This window comes from Microcaecilia unicolor, chromosome 3 (assembly GCF_901765095.1).
Source record: "Microcaecilia unicolor chromosome 3, aMicUni1.1, whole genome shotgun sequence".
Classification (NCBI taxonomy): Eukaryota; Metazoa; Chordata; class Amphibia; order Gymnophiona; family Siphonopidae; genus Microcaecilia; species Microcaecilia unicolor.
This window is the reverse complement of record NC_044033.1, coordinates 427,418,463-427,439,841: the sequence shown is the minus strand read 5'-3', so window position 1 is coordinate 427,439,841 and position 21,379 is coordinate 427,418,463. Positions and strand designations below refer to the sequence as shown.

At 42.6% G+C, this 21,379-nt stretch overlaps 1 protein-coding gene across 1 annotated transcript in view; it reads right to left on the bottom strand.

The window, feature by feature from the left end:
- Positions 1–21,379, bottom strand: part of NBAS (NBAS subunit of NRZ tethering complex) — an 892,343-nt gene that overhangs the window by 50,354 nt on the left and 820,610 nt on the right. The window contains exon 50 of the mRNA XM_030198850.1: positions 20,532–20,676. Coding sequence (XP_030054710.1) covers positions 20,532–20,676 — 145 coding nt within the window. The remainder of the gene's footprint in view (positions 1–20,531; positions 20,677–21,379) is intronic.

The window sequence follows — 21,379 nt, the reverse complement described above, 5'->3', positions numbered from 1 at the left end:
AAGCCATTCGGTTGTAGGAGGAGCCAGCATTCGTAGTGCACTAGTTCCCCTCACATGCCAGGACACCAACCGTGCACCCTAGAGGGCACTGCAGTGGACTTCACAAATTGATGACACGTGCATAGCTCCCTTACCTTGGGTGCTGAGCCCCCCCCCCCCCAAAACCCACTCTCCACAACTGTACACCACTACCATAGCCCTTAGGGATGAAGGGGGCACCTACATGTGTGTACAGTGGGTTTCAGGTAGGTTTTGGAGGGCTCACATTTACCACCACGAGTGTAACAGGTGGGGGGGTGGGCCTGGGTCTGCCTGCCTGCCTGAAGTGCACTGCAGTACCCACTAAAACTGCTCCAGGGACCTGCATATTGCTGTCACTGAGCTTGGTATGATATTTGAGGCTGGCATTGAGGCTGGAAAAAATATTACATAAGTACATAAGTAATGCCACACTGGGAAAAGACCAAGGGTCCATCGAGCCCAGCATCCTGTCCACGACAGTGGCCAATCTAGGCCAAGGGCACCTGGCAAGCTTCCCAAACGTACAAATATTCTATACGTGTTATTCCTAGAATTATGGAATTTTCCCAAGTCCATTTAGTAGCGGTTTATGGACTTGTCCTTTAGGAAACTGTCTAACCCCTTTTTAAACTCTGCCAAGCTAACCGCCTTCACTACGTTCTCCAGCAACGAATTCCAGAGTTTAATTACGGGTTGGGTGAAGAAATATTTTCTCCGATTTGTTTTAAATTTACTACACTGTAGTTTCATCACATGCCCCCTAGTCCTAGTATTTTTGGAAAGCGTGAACAGACACTTCACATCCACCTGTTCCACTCCACTCATTATTTTATATACCTCTATCATGTCTCCCCTCAGCCGTCTCTTCTCAAAGCTGAAAAGCCCTAGCCTCCTTAGTCTTTCTTCATAGGGATGTCGTCCCATCCCTGCTATCATTTTAGTCGCCCTTCGCTGCACCTTTTCCAATTCCACTATATGTTTCTTGAGATGCGGCGACCAGAATTGAACACAATACTCAAGGTGCGGTTGCACCATGGAGCGATATAACGGCATTATAACATCTTCACACCTGTTTTCCATACCTTTCTTAATAATACCCAACATTCTATTCGCTTTCCGAGCCGCAGCAGCACACTGAGCAGAAGGTTTCAGTGTATTATCGACGACGACACCCAGATCCCTAATTTGTTTTTTTTTTAGGTTGGGATTGGGTTAGTGACCACTGGGGGAGTAAGGGGAGGCCATCCCCGATTCCCTCCGGTGGTCATCTGGTCATTTAGGGCACATTTTTGTGGCTTGGTCGTAAAGAAAAAAGGACCAAGTAAAGTCGCCCAAGTGTTCGTCAGGGACGCCCTTCTTTTTTCCATTATTGGCCAAGGACGCCCATGTGTTAAGCATACCCCAGTCCCGCCTTCGCTATGCTTCTGACATGCCCTCGGGAACTTTGGTCAACCCTGCGACGGAAAGCAGTTGAGGACGCCCAAAATCGGCTTTCAATTGTGCTGATTTGGGCGACCCTGTGAGAAGGACGCCCATCTTCTGATTTGTGTCGAAAGATGGGCGCCCTTCTCTTTCGAAAATAAGCCTGCAAGCCAGTCAGGTTTTCAGGATATCCACAAAGAATATGCATGAGATAAATTTGCATGCACTGCCTTCATTGTATTCGAACCTGTCATGCATATTCATTTTGGGTATCTTGCAAACCTGACTGGCTGGGTGTGTCTCGAGGACTGTGTTGAAAACCCCTCAACCTCGGCCCTGGCGATCACGACTGGTCCAATTTTCAGGATATCCACGATGAATACGAATGAGGTTTTTGCACGCACAGAGGCAGTTCATACAAACATTTACATTATTTATGAATTTCCTGAAAACCATTCTGTGTTGACGACCTCTGTTCTAGAGATTTCAAGGGAAAAAAAAGCCTTAGAGGGTCATATGGGTAACTCAGGGAGAGCACTGTACACTGCCATAAGTCAGAAAAGGATTTAATTCATGAGAAAAGTGAAAATGCTCTTGAAGTCTGCTGGGCATAAGGGAGGGTGTAAAACCTCCAGATAGTACAAATGAAGGCTGATGGTGTTGTAGATGGCAGCTTTTAATTAATTTGGAAGCCTGAGGAAACCAAAGACATTTAAAAAAATACCCCTTTGAGGAAAGCACGGCAGAGGAACTGCACAAGACTGGATCAGCTGTGACTCTTTCATGATTAGTAGAGATAAAGGACTACATAGAAAATGGGAGGAGGACGGGCTGCACGACATGACATGAGCTACTCTAATCAAAAGAAATACATTTATAGGGAAGGACTCTCTCTAATTATAAAGAGTTTCAACAGATGCAAATACATATGATTAGATATCTGAGGTTCTTATTCAAATCAAAAAGGGGAAAATGGTGTCATTAATATCGTGGAGGAAGCTGAAATATTAATGAACTTCAAGCAGGGATGGAATAAACATAAAATTGAAAAGAGTCTTGGGGCACCTGTATGAGTGGCAAAGTGAGTAATATGAAATACTAGTAAAAAAGGCCCTTTTCTGGCAGATATGAAACGGGCGCTAGCAAGGTTTTCCTGGGAGTGTAGGTTCAGGACCCCCTTACCCGCCAGTCCTTCCTCCCCCCTGCCTCGTCCCCTCCTTCCTCCCCCCTCCTCCCCTAATGTCGTATCAGGTCGCACCCCTTTTGTTTGTGTAAGTTGTAGTGTTTAATTAGCAGGAGAAAAAAATATGTGTGCAGCAATATAACAGGTGGTAGGGTGTCCCTGTAACCAGGCATTCCAAGTGACCACAGATGAAGATTTAAAACAAATTAGTAGTGATCCCATTTTTATGCCTTCTCTGTGTACAGCCGTATGCTGTAGAAGCAGTCATGTTTGAAAATGTAAGCGAGATAAAAAGAAATGGTACCAACAATAAAGGAAAATGTAGATGCAGCTGCTCCTAGGTTTGCTAGCTTTGTTTTGAGTAGAGGGGGATGACGGCTGCACGGGGAAGGGAAAGTGAGACTGACCTGATTGGTTTTAGTGTTTGAACAAATTAGTATAGTGATCCCATTTTTATGGCTTCTCTGTGTACCTCTGTATGCTGTAGAAGCTGGCGTGGTAGAAAATATAAGCGAGATTAAACAAAAATGGTACCAACAATAAAGAAGAATGTACATGCAGCTGCTCGTAGGTTTGGTAGCTTTGTTTTGAGTAGACGGGGATGACGGCTGCGCAGGGAAAGGGAAATGGAAACTGATGTGATTGGTTTTAGCGTTAGGTTTTCCTTGCTTTCTTTTCAGTAGACGGGGATGACGGCTGTGCGTGGAAAGTGAACAGAGGGTCGCAGCAGGGGGGTAGAGGGTTCAGTAAGGTGGAGGGGGGTGTTCAAATCAGAGGGAGGGGGTAGTGTTGAACTCGTGGGAGGGGCGTGAGGGGCGTGAGGGGCTTTGAACTGGGAGGGAGGGAGTGACGTGTGTGGGTGGTAAGTGACATGTGTGTCGATCTGGTGGGAGGGGTTGGTCTGGTGATGCGCCGAGGATGGGGGGGGGTGGTTCTTGTTTTCGGGAGGGTGGCAGCAGTGTTGTGCGAGTCCGAGGCAGGGGGAAGGAGGAGTAGGGAAACATACTCCTCCCCCTGCCTGCTTAGTTGTTTGTTTTTGGGGGGGTGCAGGGTGGTACCGGTGCCTACTTGGGGTAGGTGTAGGGGCTAGTTTCGGCGACTTTTTTTTGTGGAGGGGGCGTTTGGAAGGCTGGATCCTGCGCTTCCTACCAATGGGTGACCGATGCAATGAGACATAGGATGAGCTGCGCTTCCTACCTTGCAATGGGTGAGTGATGCGATGAAACATAGGGTGAGCGATGCGATTGGGTGACTGTCATTGCCCCGCCCTCGATGTCATAACGTTTTGACGTGAGGGCGGGGCACAGAAACATGATTCGTAAAAGTGGTTACAGAGCTTCGAACTTACAAACCCTGAAGCCACAAAGCTTAGAACGTTGAGGTTGCGTTTTATGTGCAGATGGGGCGTGGCTGAGGGCGGCTCTATGAGTGAGGGTGAGTGCTGCTCATAGCGTAGCCTACGAAGAGTAGAGGACTTCAGTGCTTCACTGCCACAGTGCCATAGAGTGAGCTTCAGAACGTTTCAGGTGGGATTTTATTTATATAGATTAGAATTCCTAACACTGGGGAGGCCAGTCTTTCATACTCCAAGGACCAGAAAGCTGAGTATCTTCAAATTGTCACAGATAAAGGTGTTAGGGGAGGGTACCCTTTGAGGACTGAGGAATGTGTGTGTGAAGGGGAGGGGTCAATGACTGTGAGCTTTCTCAGACACCCCCTCAATCTCCAGTATATGACACTCTTTCACTGAATCCCCCTCACCCTGTTCCCTCTAGTCTCTCTCAATCAACCCCATCCTGCCTCCTCATCTGGTCTCATGGTCAGGTCCCCTCCACCCCATCAAGTTTCTCTTTTTCACTCTCAAGCCTCTCACCCTGTTTCTACCAATATTTCTCTTTTAAAAGCCCACCAGTTTCCCTCTCTTTCAAAACCCTCCCCTCTGTAAACCTGTTTCCTTCCTTTCAACTCCTCCTCCTCAACACTCTTCCTGCCTGTCAAACACCCCCACTGACCCTGCAATTTCTCTCTCAACCCTCCTTCCCCATATCCACAGATCTTGCTCTTTCAGCACCCTCTTCTCATGCACATAGTGTGCCTTCTCTCAAGCCCCTCCTGTGTCCACATCTCCTCCTCGAGAAAATTCCTTCTTTCCTAGAAATCTCCTTCTCTCTTTCAACTCCATGCTTTTCTCCCAGTCTCTTACATATGGCTGTCCCCTCCTCCAGCCTCAGTCAATGTCTCTCCTCAGCTCATCCTGCCTCCTCCTATGTAAACATCCTTTCATTCTCTCTTCAGTTTGCAGCTGGCACTGTCTATGATTCCATCTCATCTTCTGCTTTCCCAAACTCCTTCTTTAATTGGCCTGCATGGGATGCTGCTGCTGGCATTTAAAGAGCAATAAGTTTAGCTTTAGGAAGCTACAAGTGGCTGATGAGATGCCAGCTGGCCACCCCTATCCTTGCAGGAACAAGCAATCATGCAGCCTCTGTGAAAAGCAATAGCAAGACAAAGGATCACCAAATCAATTTTTTTCTAAGCCATGCAGCCAGGTCTGTTCGATAGTGATGATAGAACTAACTGGCTGTTTGACTTGTATAGCAGGATGCAGTGACTATAATAACTAGAAGTACTAGTAGAAGCAAAAGAACTTACATGCTTGGATCTTTCTGACCCATGAGACAGGATATTGCAGCCATGTTGACACTGATAGTTTTTTAGAGAATTAAAAAGTTGTATGGACAAACTTAGGAAGGAGAAATTAGGTCTTACCTGATAACTTTCTTTCCATTAGTTCTTCCCTGTGGGATAGTTGTTTCCATTAAAAAGAAGGTGGAGATAGAAAACTGAGCTCAGACATCTGTCTCTTGGCATCCAGTCCAGCTCCTCAGAATAAACAGAACAACCTTAAACAACTGGCTAACCTAACACTAACCAGATGAGCAAACATGTGTGGACTTCTCTCATCTTTGGACAACTTGTCGAGAACAAGAGATATGCAAGAAGCACCATGAAAGGTGATGGTAGTTATTTGACCCATTACTTCACACCGACTAAACATCTCAGACACCCCGGGCAGGCCTCTGGAATAGTGGGAAGGACTAATGGAAAGAAAATTATCAGGCAAGACCTATTTCTCCTTCCATTATATAGCTTCCCACTATTCCAGAACCTGTGGGATTTTTAAAAGCAATCCCTAGAGTGGGAGGGATCCTGGCGCCTCAGAAGCTAGTTTTGGGGCTTCAGTCCTCAGGGAAGAGTGCACCACAATGTCCACTCTGTAGTGCTTGGCAAAGGTATACAGCGTAACCACCTTGCAAATATCCACCAGAAACAGTAATGTAGTCTCCGCCCAGGATGTTGCTGTGCGCCTCATAGAATAAGCCCTCAAGGCCTGAAGAACCTGCTTCCCTGCAAACAAATAAGCTGACATGATATTCTCCTTCAGCCATCTAGAAATTGTAGGCTTGGAAGCCATGAGGCTAAACCTCTGCTTACCAAAAATCAAAAACAAGTCTGTCCGATTTGTGAAACTTATTCGTGACTTCCAGATATATAATGAGGACTCTACGGACATCAAGAAGCTTCAGAGAAGAATACTGAGCCTCTTCATCCTCTCTGCGACAGGATGGAGCTCCATAGATCGGATGAGATGAAACGCTGATACTACTTTCAGAAGAAAGGAAGGAACTTTGCACAGGGAGACCCCTGCCTCTGAAAAGCAAAGGCAGGGATCCCAATAAGAGAGAGCCTGAAGCTCTGAAACCCTATGTGCCGATGCAACAGCCACCCAGAATGCTGTCTTTAGCATAAGATCTTTCAACGAGGCCCTCCAGAGTTGCTCAAAAGAAGGCGTCCGAAGAGCCCGAAGACTGAATTAAAGTTACATTCTCAACACGTCATATGAAAGGGAAGCCGCAAGTGTCCCTCCCCTGGGGAGCTGCAACAGATGTCTTCTGTACTCAGCTCCTGAAATAGGCCAAAGTTGCAACCTGAACTTTTAGAGACCCCCCAACGCCAATCTTTCTGAAGACCTGCCTGGAGAAACGCTAGGATGTGTGTGTTCTCAGCAGAGAAGGGAGAAAGTTCAGAACATCAGCCCTCAAACATCCTTCACACCCTAGCATATGCCATGGACGTAGAGCATTTCTGAGCCTGAAGCAAAGTAGCAATGACTGAATCAGAATAACCTTTTCATCTCAACCGAGCCCTTTCAATGGCCAAGCTGTAAGACCAAAGGGGAATGGGTCCTACTACTTATCATTTCTATAGCGCTACTAGATATACGCAGCGTTGTACATTGGATATAAAGAGACAGTCCCTGCTTGACAGAGCTTACAATCTAATTGGGACAGACAAACAGGACAAATAAGAGAAAAGGGAATTACTAAGGTAGGAATGATAAAACATGGGTACTGGGTAAGTGAGTAAGGGGTAGGAGTTAAAAGCAACATCCTCCATGAGTAGGGTTACCATATGGCTCCAGAAAAAGGAGGACGGATTGAGCCAGCCGGGTTTTACTTCCATTGCTTTGAAAGCAATGGAAGTAAAACCCGGCTGGCTCAATTACTTCCATTGAAAGCAATGGAAGTAAAACGCGGCTGGCTCAATCCGTCCTCCTTTTTCTGGAGCCGTATGGTAACCCTATCCATGAGCACCGTACCTTGCTTCAGTAGTTTAATCAGGTCTGCATAACACAGCCTCTGTGGCCAATCCAGGGCCACAAGAATTATTTGACCCTGATACAGTGCGATCTTTTGAAACATGTGGCCTACAATGGACGGAGGGAAAACATACATTAGATGTGTCTCCGGCCTGGGTTGCAGTATTGCATTGATCCCCATCGAGACTGGTTCTTTCCAACAGCTAAAGAACTTGGGCACTTTGGCATGTCTTTTCGTCACCATCAAGTCCATAAGTGAAGAATCTCATCGGTCCACTATCAGCTGAAACCCCTTGCTGTATAGAGCCCATTCTCCAATCAGACAAAGTGGAGGAGTGGCCTAGTGGTTAGGGTGGTGGACTTTGGTCCTGGGGAACTGAGGAACTGAGTTCAATTCCCACTTCAGGCACAGGCAGCTCCTTGTGACTCTGGGCAAGTCACTTAACCCTCCATTGCCGCATTGAGCCTGCCATAAGTGGGAAAGCGCGGGGTACAAATGTAACAAAAAAAAATGACTAGATCACAAAGGTAGAAAGAAATGGATTAGATTATTTCAGTTTTTTGGAATGTACATCTATTAGAGCTGGTGTTAGTCATGGCTGGGGAAAACGAGAAAAACCTCACTCAGTGGCCTTAAATCTCACTCACTGTTGCTGTAAATTGTACCCTTTGGGATGGGCTACCCTTGGTATCTGCAATAATTAACTTCCTTACTCCCCAATGCAACAGCTTCAGCAGTTCCATATTGTACCAATGCTGGCGGCCCAACATTACAATATGACCTCTACAACATGCACATGTCGATGAGTTCACATTGCTGAGTCCAGCCATCGGCCTCACTGCAACATGATATCATCAAATGCACGCATAATTAACCCTATACAAGGCGCCAATAACTGGAGTTGTTGCATCGGGATTTAGTTAGATAAGTGCTGCTTGTAAATATGCTTTAACAATTTCTATGCTTTCTTTCCCTCTGTCTGCTCTGAACAAAGAGCTAGCTAGTAAGAAAAAAAAGTGCTCATTTTCAAAGTACATGGACTTACAAAGTTACGTGGAGGCACACTTTCGATATGACATCTATGTCCAACTTTGGACGTTTTGCTAAAAACTCCAAAATTCAAGCGGAGAATATAGCCATTTTCAAAACAGAAAAATGTTTACCTTTTTTTCCCCCCTGAAAATGTTTATTTGCTAGATTGTGCTCTGTGTGTTTACTGTTTTGCTGACATCAACTTCACAGCTTGAAAGAAATTTCAAGTGAAAAACAAACAAAAAATCCCATCCAAGCGAAAAACTCAGAAAATCAAGCCATTGGGATGTAGAAGGAGCCAGCATTCTTAGTAGACTGGCCAGACATCCCAGGAGAGCAGTGGGGCAACTTTGGGGGCACTGCAGTGGACTTCAAATAAATGCCCCCAGGTACACATCTCACCATTGCTCCCTTATCTTGTCTGCTGGGCCCTCCAAAACCACTATCCCCAACTGTACCACTACAATAGCTCTTATGGGTGAAGGGGGCACCTATATGTGGGCACAGTGGGTTTCTGGTGAGTTTTGGAGGGCTCACAGTTTCCATCACAAGTGTTAACATGTAGGGGGAAGTATGGGTCTGGGTCTGCAGTGCACTGCACTCACCACTAGACTACTCCAGGGATCTGCATGCTGCTCTAATGGACCTGAGTATTACATCTGAGGCTGGCATACAGGCTGGTAAGTAATGTGTTTAATCACATTCTTTTGGGGGTGGTAAAAGATCAGTGACCAATTGGGAGGTAAGGGGAGGTCATCCCTGATTCTCTCCAATGGTCAACTGGTCATTTAGGGCACCATCTATATATATAAAACTCACCCTCAACGTTCTATTTGCACTGACGTCACTAAAGCCAAGTTCGTAAGTTCGAAGCTCTGAAGCCACAGAAAATCACAGTCTTTGGGCCCCGCTCTCGCGTCAAACGTTATGACGTTGAGGGCGGAGCACATTCTCAGCTCCAACGTAGTACTGCACTGTAGCTCTGCTCCGCCCTCACGTCAAAACGCGATGACGTCTAGGGCGGAGCACATGGGGGGCGTGCCAAAAGGGCCAGGGTCACACATTCGCACAGAGGCTGCAGGGGGGCCGGCGACACACGGAGACACAAAGGGACGGGGGTGAGCCTTGCTAGCGCCCGTTTCATTGCGATTTGAAACGGGCCTTCCTTACTAGTTCATTATAAAAACAAGCCTAGCTCAAAATGTCTTAGTTTTAGTCCTGGACGGTTTTGTTTTGTTCCAGTATGGCTAAAAAACGTCCAAGTGTTAGGAACACCCAGATCCTGCTCTTAACATGCCCCTGACACTCCTCCTTGTGTTTTGAATGCACTTCTGATGGACATCATAGAAAAACATCTAAACATTTTTTTAAAATACTAATTTGGATGTTTTTATGAGAAAAACATCCAAATGCAGATTGATGCCATTTTTGGATGTTCTTCTCTTTTGAAAATGAGCCCCATAATAACCTATGTAACTTTGTAAATCTATGTGCTTTGAAACTGAGTCTCAAAGCTAGTAAACCTCCCTTCAAAGAAATGCTGGACTGAGGGAAGGAGGGAGGGGAGGGAAGAGAAAAGGAAGATGTTGAACAGGAGGTGCAGGGAGGAAATTGTAATACATGTATAAAGTAATGGCCCACCCAAACTAAAATTTTAGCATCCCAACCATCTATACTTTTAAACAGTTGCTTTCTGAAATTACTTTTTGCACATATAGCCTAGCCTATCTACACATGTAAATGCTGCTATTTAGTCATGCAGATTGCTCTAAAACAACAATCTTAGTCTCTAGGAACTTCTTTAATTATGAAGATATGTTTGCAGCTTCAGCACCATTCTGCCTTCCATTTTACAGACTGATGATACAATAGCTCTATGTGTTGAAGGATAGTAAAACTGCATAATGAAAGCAAGAGGCAATCTGAATACAGGGCTCTGGAAGATTTACAAAATGTACAGCTAGGCATACTCAGATTGGTTAAACCATTCCATTCAATTCAAACACTGAAACCGAATGACAGCAGAACAGACTGAGTCCTAGAAATTAAGGAAAAAAACCCCAACCCTTTTTTGCATAAAGATAAATATTATTGGAGCCACCTTACAAATGTGTCATGCCTGTGTGAAAACTGAAATGGATGTTACCATTCACAGAGAGCTGGTCTTGCCTCACAGAAAATTGGGCTACAAATTATCAAAGACTGCAGCTTATAAACTCGGATGGTTGTAGAGAGATAATTGAGGCAGAGCTGAAAATGCTGGTAGCTAGGATTCAATTTAACCAACAAAAAATACAACTGTTAAAAAAACTATGTATTTTAGACTCAGATTTGCTATGCTAGATATCATTTCTAATATGCCAAATATGTAGCAATCAGAAAAATGTACACTTACTGCTACATTTCATTGCCATAGCTACAATTTTATGTTAGAAACAATGCACATGAAAGTAGTCTGGTCTAAAATAGACAAGCAGTCTCAAAAGTAACATTTCAGAGTATACAAACACACTTTAAAAATCTGAGTTAGGTAGTTAACAAGTTGCGTTACTGCTATAATGTGCATTATATGCCATTTAAGGCATATTAAAGGGCACTGATGCAGGTTTTATTACCATAATGGCGGGTATTCAATATTACTGCAGGTTACACAGTAATGAGATGGATAGCATGCAAATGGTTGCAAAAACTATGTCAATTCCAAAATGTGACTTGCAGTGAACAGTGCAAGTCGTGTTATAGTTGGAAAAATAACCCCAGCAAAAAACTGGGATTATTTAAATGTTCTGGGAGATTCAGCTGCAAAGCCAAGGCCCGATAGTACTAGGTCATATCTTTAAGGGGCTGGCACTCAGTCCTAGAAGCTTCCCCTCTTCCCAGCACAGGACTTTTAAGCTGCCCCTCCCCAAAACAAGATCCTCCTCCAATAGAAAGGACCCCTATAGCAAGACCACCTCTACTCAGAAGGAATGCCCTCAATCTCGAAAAAGGCTTCCAAAAATCCCTGGTCTCTAGTGGGTTTAGGTCGAAATGATCTCCAGTCACTCCTGCCCTTGCCAGCACCAGGTTTATAACGGAACCAGTGACCCCCTAGCAGTAGGCTTGTGGTACTACCACTAGAGTCAGGTTTCCATGTAAATTGCAAGGAGGCATGGTTTGAGTGCACTGTATTCCCCATTTCAGAAAGGCCCAATATTTATTTACAGCACACGGATTGGTGAGAGGTGCTTGCTTGGGTCAGCCCTTTAAAGGAGAGATTAGGGAGTTCTCCCTTTTAATCCCCCATTGTTTATTTCCTGCTCCAAAACCAAAATAATAAAGACTTGGAGCCTCCTATCAGGATGTTGCAATTATGTCAATACAATAACACAGTAAATGAAAGGAAAGACCCGCGTGGTCCATCCAGTCCGCACACCAAGGTGATCAGAGCTGCGCATGCCACTCTGTGCGGGCCCCAGTCACCTGTGCTTAAACAGTGGCTGTCAAGTCTCCACCATGTCATCCATATAGGCAGCCAAACATGATGCAGTCTTGGTTATAACCACATATCATCCCCACTGAAAGTATTCAACTTACTAGTCAAGATGTCTTCTCCTCCACCCAAACTTCACATGAAAATAAAGTGATGTACAACACTGGAGCAGTTGAAGATTCACCTGCCTTTTGCGGGACATAGACCTTATAATTTTATGGCTAAATCACACTTGTAGGTGTGCAAAATGGCAGGCATACATGTGACATGTATAAGCTGTGAAACACCAACTTGCATGTGTAAGAAACACATCTAAGTTCCACATGCGAATTGGTGTTTCACAGCTTACACATATCATATGTATGCCTGCCATTTTGCACACATACATGTGTGTATTGTGAAATTCTTATTTGTATATGTAGCTTACATGTGTAAGTTGTCGAGTTCCTCTGTTCGGATTTTCAATGTGTATCTGTGTTAAATGGCTGTTCCCACTGCACGTACATGCATTCCTGCATGTATTTTAGTGACGGCTCTATGTTGGCAGATCCTTTTCTAAAAGTCTATAGTAACTGTATACATCCTGACCTGGACATATCAATTCTGATTACTAAATTTCATCCAGTGGTCAAAAACAATATTCATATTCTTTAGGTGACCAATTTCCCTGATGCAGAGAACATTCCGTCTAAAAAGGCACTATTAGTAGCCAAATTACTTTCACATATTTTGGTACTTATTTTAGAAGTGCTTTGCGATGTAGAAATACAGGAACTGGCAATTAGATATTTATACAAGCATCCAAAACCCGGTTTTACAAAGCCAGGTATATATGTCAAATTCTAATATGTGTACATTAAAAGAGGGCATGGTCTGGCTGTGTTGTGGGTGGAACTAGGGCAGGCCTAAAAGATAAACATGTGTTTCTCATTTCAGAAGGGGAATGCATGTCTGTATCCAAAAGGAATAATGTCGATTTTTTTTTAACCTGCTACCTGGGGATGTCTAGGTTTCAGAAAAGGGTTGCTATTGAGCAGCACTCCACGGGAGGGATTAGGGAAGGTTTCCCCCCTTTATTCTCCAGTGGCTGATACCTTCCCACCCCATAACAGTGAAACTGCCAAGGGATATCAGGTAACAGATTTGGAAAAAAAAAATACTTCTGTTTCCAAAAGGACTTACACCAACATTTTTGTTCCAGCACATAAACCTGTAAGGAGATATATTAGAAGGATAAACTCCTAATATATAATCTGAGGTACATGGCTGACAAAACACTACTAAACAGCAATTATTCTGGACTCGTTTCTAGGGGATGTGTACCTCTTATTTGTCCTTAGACTCTTCTGACTAGCTGTACCAATGAAAGGAACAATGCCACAAATGGAGATATATATTATTATTTATTAGAAGTATAAAAATATGTGGCACAAAATGCAAAGCAGATTTACAAAAATAAACTTGTACTACCAAAAATATAGATTATCACCAAGCTAGATATATAAAGATATCTGATTGTTGTAATCTCTCATACAGAATTATTTAGCCAAATATATTTTGCGCAAAATAAACACTTAGCAGCTAGTAAGTCACTAACCACCAGTCCTGAAAAACCAGTCTTTCACAGCCAAAACCTTAGACTAACTATCCCGACTGTAGGTAATAAATCCTGTTCTCTCACCTAAGAGACCGTATTGCAAACTTTCAGTGGATGAAGAATTAGATTCCACCGTTGAGACTCTAACAGAATTTTCCCCTGCGAGTCTATCTCAGTCCAGGAATAAAGTCCAAGGTCTTGACTCTGAATACTGATTACACAGTCTTTTTGGGTAAGGCCTCAGTGCTGCAGCGGAACTGACCTTGTCAGCTTTATGACAAGGAAAGTTCAGTTTCTTGGTATTTAAGAAAATCAGTCTCTCTCCTCATCAGAGTCATCTATCCACCAACAGGTCTTCTGTTCTTTTCCCTTCAGTCCAACGTTGGCATCTTTCTGGGTCAGATGATACCTATGGACCAATCACAAACAATGTAATTCTGTCCAGCAGAATTCATGGTCATGAAGAGAGGCCTTGTCATTAGCAAAGAAACTCCTATCAGACAAGGCTGATGGTAGCAAACCTCCCTCTTGATTCCTGGAGCCATGTGTCCTTTGTGAGGTATGCTCATCCACTCTTTCCCAGGAGATAACTGGAGGCTAGTTTGCAGTAAATAATGTGTCCTTGCATGAATCATCATGGGTATGCCAAGCAGTCATTTTCCTTTGTAGAAAAGCTGGTTTCTGAGGGTTTCAGATGTATTCAGGGCACAGGCTGTAGAATCCTTATCAGTTATAAAAGAACTAGTGGAACCCAGCCCGCTTCCTCAACAATGAAACAGGCCCTAGAAAGGCTCTCTTGTAAGCGATTTTTTGTCTCTCCCCTGCCCTCCCCTCCATGTCCAGCGATTCTTCCCTTCCCTCCCCTCCATGTCCAGCGATTCTCCTCTTCCCTGCTCTCCCACCTGTGTCCCGCAATTCTTTTCTCTCCTGTCCTCTCCTTCCATCCATGTCCATCGATTCTGCTCTGCTCTCCCCTCGATGTGCCGTGATTCTCTCTTCCTTTGTACCTCATCGTTTTCTGGCTGGCCTGGCTGGCTTCCCTTCTGTTGGTAACATCCTGACGTCAGCTCGCCTCCAGCGTTCCCTTCCCTCTCACTGTTCCATCCTCTGACGTCATTATGTTTTGACGCGAGGGCAGGGCAGTGAGGGGGAATGGAACGCTGGAGGCTGGCTGATGTCATGAGATGTTACGAATCCAGGCAGCGATGGAATGTTGGAGGTGCAAATTATTATATAGGATGGTTTAGGCCTCAGACCAGCAAAGGTGAGACAGCAGGAAAATACTCCTACAAATCCCCGGATTCTATATAGCATACCTAGATATCCGAACCAAAACCGGCGCAGATTCTATAACAACGTACGTAACAAGTTTAACAGCTAATGAGAGCTGACAACAGCACTTAACAAGCAATAATGAGCACTAACTGGCACTGATTAGAATTTAGGCACAAAAGTTGCTAAGCGTATTCTGTAATGATGTGCACTGAACTTCTAACGCATGCTGGCAAAAGTGGCATGGTTATGGGCGTGGAAATAGGCGTTTCGTGGGCATTCTGAAATTTACACGCCTAGTTACAGAAAATGGCCCAATGTGTCTAAATCTACGTGCTGGAATTTACGCCATGATTAGGTACTGAAATATCAACTAAGCAATTCTATAATCGGTGCCTAAATCTAGACACCAATTATAGAATACGCTTAGTCGGCACTGATTTCAGCAACAATTGTTTAGGCACCATATATAGAATCTCTTCTTGTTAATTCATAGCAAACGTTTATGTGCCTGTTTTGGCCCCATTCATATTCTAGATTTTTTTATTCTAAAATGCATACTCCTGCCACAAATAACCAGCACATAAACATCCAAGCTGTGGTAGCATTTTTAGCTTGAGGTAGAAATCATCTGGTGGTAAACACCAAGATGCCCATTATATTCCTATAGGTGTCTTGGCGTTTATCATCAGCTGATTTCTACCGCAGGCTAAAAACGCTATCACGGCTCAGTAAAAGACCACCTGTGTATTTTAGAACTGGCTCCAGACCATCAGATCCTATTCTAAAATACTACCAGTACTTGAGAAGTCCCAACCTGAACATACCAATTCTGATTTGAAAATCCTTTTTAAATGTCTCTCTACAGGTGTAAAAAATCCAGCAAATGCGTACACGTTTGCAAAGTTTTGTGTGTAATGTTTGCCATTTTAACACTGTAATTTTGTGTCTGCAAAGTTAGGAAAATCAGCCTATTAGCAATTTAGCATGAGGAAAATGTTATCAATGATACTCTTTGCAAACTCAACAATACCTCACAGAAGTGTAGAAAACTTTCTCTGTGATAAAGTCTGTGATTTTGTGTGAATTTAATTGCAAACATAAATCCCAGTGATTTGAATAGTAATGCATGATATTTTCCATGTATTAGCAAACCATTTCCCAGAAAATCTCTGCAACTTAGTACATCGGCTTTCTCGTGAGCATTAGGCTTACAATGCATTCAAAAGTGTGAATTCTGTAAATGAGTGATGATACCTAAATGATAATTATTCTTTTTAAGAAAAGAAACTGGTTTGGAATGAAACCTAGAAGAAATATTTCTAAGCTGGTATTTTTGATGGAGATATATAATATGGAAGGACAACAGAGGCTGGTGACATCTTATATACTGATCAATTTACTGAGGCAAGAGCTTTTAAGAACAAGGTCCACTTCATCAAAAAGGATCTAATTTGCAGGGAATACATCACTTTAGGTTTTATTTTCTATTCTATCCTTCTTCAAGTGAAAAGCCGTGGCTGCAAATTGAATTCCCTTGCAATACAGCCATGTAGGGGATTTCCGAATGGATTTCATTTCACTTCATTTACTCGGTTTGATTATATGCCATACCAAAGACGATCAAAACATTTTACAAAATTAGGATAAAATAAGCATTATAAAATACAGTCTTATTTAAATCACATCTACTCAAACACAAACATAAGTTATTCTTCACAAACAAAAAAAAAAAAACAAGTCTTAACCATTTTATGGAATTTCAAATAATCCCTTTCCACATGAATAATCAATGACAAAAGAATTCCACAAACAAAAGCTTTCAGCAGTGTGTACTGTATAATCTCTCCTTAGGGAAATACAATAATAATTGTTGAGAAGTCAGGAGTGACACTGTGGTATATAGGGGCTAAACTAAAAAATAAAAAACCCAAACCAAACCAAACTAAAACAAAAGGAGTAGGGAGCAGACCAGACACCTTCCACAATGAAGAAAACCCAAAGGGTCTGATATTGTGTCAAACAAATCTGTTTATTACAAATCTACACAAAAATCAATAATGGACTCAAATATCCACCAAAAGGAAAACAATCATAGATCTGGGTTTCGGTGAGAAACACCTGCGTCAGGAGTCACAGAATCTAGATGGAATTTAGTTTAAAATTATATGCAGATAAAGAACCCAAGTAAAACCGAGCTTCTCTGGGTCCCTAACACAAGTGAATACATACCTGACATCAAAATCCCTTTTGGAAAGTATGAACTTCCCCTCAAATCACAAGTCATGAACCTTGGAATACAGTTAGATTCAACACTTACACTGATTCCCCAAATCCAAGCAACCTTCAAGAGCTGCTTCTACTATTTGCGACAGCTACGCTGCCTCTCTCCTTACATCGAGAAGGTAAATCTTATCGCAGTTGTAACATCAAGACTGGATTACTGCAATGCACTATACAATGGTCTGACTATAAAGGGCCTGAACCAGCTCCAGTTGATTCGGAATGCAGCAGCAAGTCTCACAGAAGGTTGCAAGCGACGTGACCATATCACACCGTTTTTGCAAAAACTTCATTGGCTACAAGTACAATACAGGGCTAAATTTAAAACTCTATGTCTGATCTTCAAGGCCCTGAAAGGAAATGGCCCTGAGTACCTGAAAAATAGGATGATCCTCCACACACCGCCAAGGACACTAAGGTCCTCCCAAGGACTTTCACTAACCACACCCTCTCCAAAAGTCATTACACGATGTGATACCACAAGCAAGCCTTCTCCGAAGTAGCCCTCACACTCTGAAATGCAGTGCCTGAAAGGCTGCGCCTAACACAAGACTATCTCTACTTCAGGAAGCAGGTGAAAGTTTGGCTCTTCAACCAGGCCTTTACTGGAAGAAGTAACTAACTCGTTAGTCTCACTCACACACACAAGGAGTGACTCAGGCTGCATATACTGAGCAGGACATGTTTATGCACTCCTACCCTAGCTGAGATAATATTTAACCATTTCTCTGGCCTCATGTGCAACTTTCTTTAAATGTCATCTACTTTATTATTTATTTATTTTTATTTGTTGCATTTGTACCCCACATTTTCCCACCTATTTGCAGGCTCAATGTGGCTTACATAGTATTGTCAAAAGCGCTTGCCCAGTCGGTTGATAACAAATACAAGGTTGTATAGTGATTGAATGAGGTATATGTGGAGGATAGGGAGGGATGAAGATTGCATGATGTCCAGTATGATCATTAGTAATGTTATGTTCCTGGGTGAAGAGGTTTACGATGGGTCACTGGGGTAGGCCTTTTTGAAGAGGTTGGTTTTTAGTGATTTCCTGAAGTTCAGGTGATCATGGATTGTTTTCACCGCTTTTGGGAGGCCATTCCATAGTTGTGCGCTTATGTAGGAGAAGCCGGATGCGTGAGTTGCTTTGTATTTCAATCCTTTGCAATTTGGGTAGTGAAGGTTTAGGTATGATCTTGACGATCCGAATCTGTTTCTTACTGGTAGATCTATAAGGTCTATCATGTATCCTGGGACTACGCCGTATATAATTTTGTGGACTAGAGTGCAGACTTTGATTGGGAGCCAATGCAGCTTTTCTCGAAGGGGTTTGGCACTTTTGAATCATGTTTTGCTGAATATAAATCTGGCTGCTGTATTTTGTATTTAGTTACTTTCTAACTCTTCCTACTTTCTTACCATTCTATGTTACATCTTTGCTTTACCCTTCGCTATCAATTATAATGTTCTATTACGTATTGTGTTGACATTGTAAATAGTATACCATACCATACTTTGTATTGTTTTTGAATATTTTTACTGCTGTAATTGTCTATGGCTCATGTTTGATCTATTCTTACTGTACACCGCCTTGAGTGAATTCCTTCAAAAAGGCGGTAAATAAATCCAATAAATAAAGAACTCATCTGTGAAGCTGTATGTGCAGTTGGTGGAGTGGGGAGAGAAATGCCATGCACCAATCTGTGTGTTACAAGATCTGCCTTATACTGGGGCTTTTTAAAACAAAAAAACATGAAAAATCATTCACAGGGCTTTAAACGCAATCTAGATTCAATCAGCAACTGATGCACTTATTGCAGGATTGGGAGAAATATGACTGCACTCTTTTTTGCACTGTCTTCTGCACCAACTGTATCAGCTTTAATTGCTTTTTGGAGAGGATCATTTACAAACAATTATAATAGTCTAAATCAGCCATTCCCAACCCAGTCCTTGGGGCACACCTAGTCCTATTGGGTTTTCAGGATATCCACAATGAATATGCTTGAGAGAGATCTGCAGGCACTGCCTCAACTGCATGCAAATGTTTGCTCCAAGGATTGGGATGGGAGTGACTGGTCTAAATGATAGTGATCAATGTATCTATTTATTTATTTAGATTTTGCTGACACCTTTTAAGTAGTAGCTCAAGATGAGTTATAGTCAGGTATACTGGGTATTTCCTGTCCCTGGAGGGCTCACAATCTAAATCTGTACCTGAGACAATGGAGGGTTAAAACTGACGTGCCCAAGATCACAAGGAGCAAAGGTGGCATTTGAACCGGCTACCTCTGGATGTCAATACGGGTGCTCTGTAGGAGTATTTACCTGAGATCTCACCTTTGCTGGTCTTGGCCTATATAAGCTGAGCCATTCCGTTATAACAATATGGACACTTCTGCCTCTGGCCTGCATACTGTGAGCAATATGAGGGTGAGAGGGACAATGAAGGCACATGGACAAATGAGGGGCTCAAGAGGGAGGGAGACTGGGTAGAGAAAGGAAGGAGTCTTTTCCCCTGGGGGATTGGAGAAAAGGAAAATACTACAACTCCCAGCAGCCCCTGAGTAGGTCCCTTGTGGGCAGGACCAGAGAGCTGAGAGAGAGAAGGCTGGCTGAGTGAAGAGCGACGTGCACGCTGAAGCGCTGCGGCTACCGCGAGTCACACCGACGAGGTGAGGAGTTTTAAAATTCCAACGGAGGGAGGGAGGGAGCCTGTAACGGAGGGAGGGAGTGCGTGCGTGCCTGTAACGGAGGGAGTGCATGCCTGTAACGGAGGGAAGGTGCCTGGAACAGGGAGGGGGGCCTGTAACTATTTTTTGGACTATAAGATGCCCTTTATTTTTTTCCTCCAAATTTGGGAGGAAAACCTAGGTGCGACTTATGGTCCGGTGCGTCCTACAGTCCGAAAAAATACGGTAATATCTCAACAGTAAACTAAAAAGATAAGCTTTGGCTTTGAATGAAGATATTTCTGAATAAAAATGTCTTTAAAGTTTTACAAAAATGAAAATAAGAGTGTTGTTGTTTAATGACTAAAGGAAGGTTATTACAAATTAAAATGTAGACCTTTGGAAGTCGGAAAGCCTAAAAAAAGAAAGCAATCATTTGAATTTGGCATTGTAATCAGCTTTGTTAGGTATAAAGGTACTCAACCAAAGATTATTTTATGTAAATCTTTTGCAATGCTTAAATGTGAGTTCATTTTAAGTTCTTTAGGAAATTCTGAAAGATCAATTCTACTTTAATTTATTTTGGGTATATGGTATATCTTGATTTATCCTGTGGTCTTTTGAAATTTGTTTGATTGGCACTGCATTAGTTTTCAAACAGCTCAGGTGCCAGAATTGAAAGATTTGTCCTGGAGGTAGCAATATGAATATTTATGATTTCAAAATATTGAAGCACTATAGCTTGCCTGTGAAAATAAAAACATTTTATAAACTTGCTTAGAAATGTATTTTAAATCTGTTCTTAATATTTGGAAAACATTATCATCACTACTTTCATAAACAAGCTAATCCTGTGTCAGAATTTTGGTCATATGGTTTTAAGTGGCCATGATGTAAGCAATTCCACACAACTCACCTCTACAGAGAGCACGTGCTTTGTATTATATAAAGAGCGGCAGATTTTCAAAACTTCATTTCCCACGTTCTCCTTTTGTTCATGTGTGCAGCTGCAAAGCATAGCTGTACCCAGTTTTACCCAAGGATTATCACGTGTGCATGCGCTGAAAGTAAAGATACAATACCAGATTAATGGAATGAATCTTGCACAATAAATAAATCTATAAAGCAACATTTCAGAAAGAAGGTTCATAAAACAATAACCAAACTTAATATATGTGGGAGTATATAAAAAAAAATAGAAGATCACGAGTAGAAATTTCACAAATACCAACTGATATTTCTCCTTCTGATTTTGTCAACCATTTTTCTTCAAAGATCACTGCACTCCATGCTGCTCATCCTACTTCATCCAACAAGTCATCTTGGTTCTCTCTCTACTGATTTCTATTCCTCTGGATTCCAGCTCAACAAGAACAGATTTCCCCTACTTCTATCTCTAGTTCTTGGTCTAATTTTAACATTCTTTCACTAACAGCTTTTAGCAAGACAGTTCATGTAAAAAATAATAAAAAAACAAAACCCCAAAAAACAAAAAAACACACTTGTTCCCTTGATCCCATTCCATCCACTCCTGTATATTTTATCATATAACTCCTTTTCTTTAAACAACACCATCATCTTCCACATTCAACATAAAATACATTAGCCCATAAAGTCTCACATTAAGGTGTCCCTTCCTATCTTTCCTCAATTATTACCCATTAGTGAGGTAATTAAATTTGCTGACAACACAAAGTTATTCAAAGTGGTTAAATCGCAGGAAGACTGTGAAAAATTACAAGAGGACCTTACGAGATTGGGAGA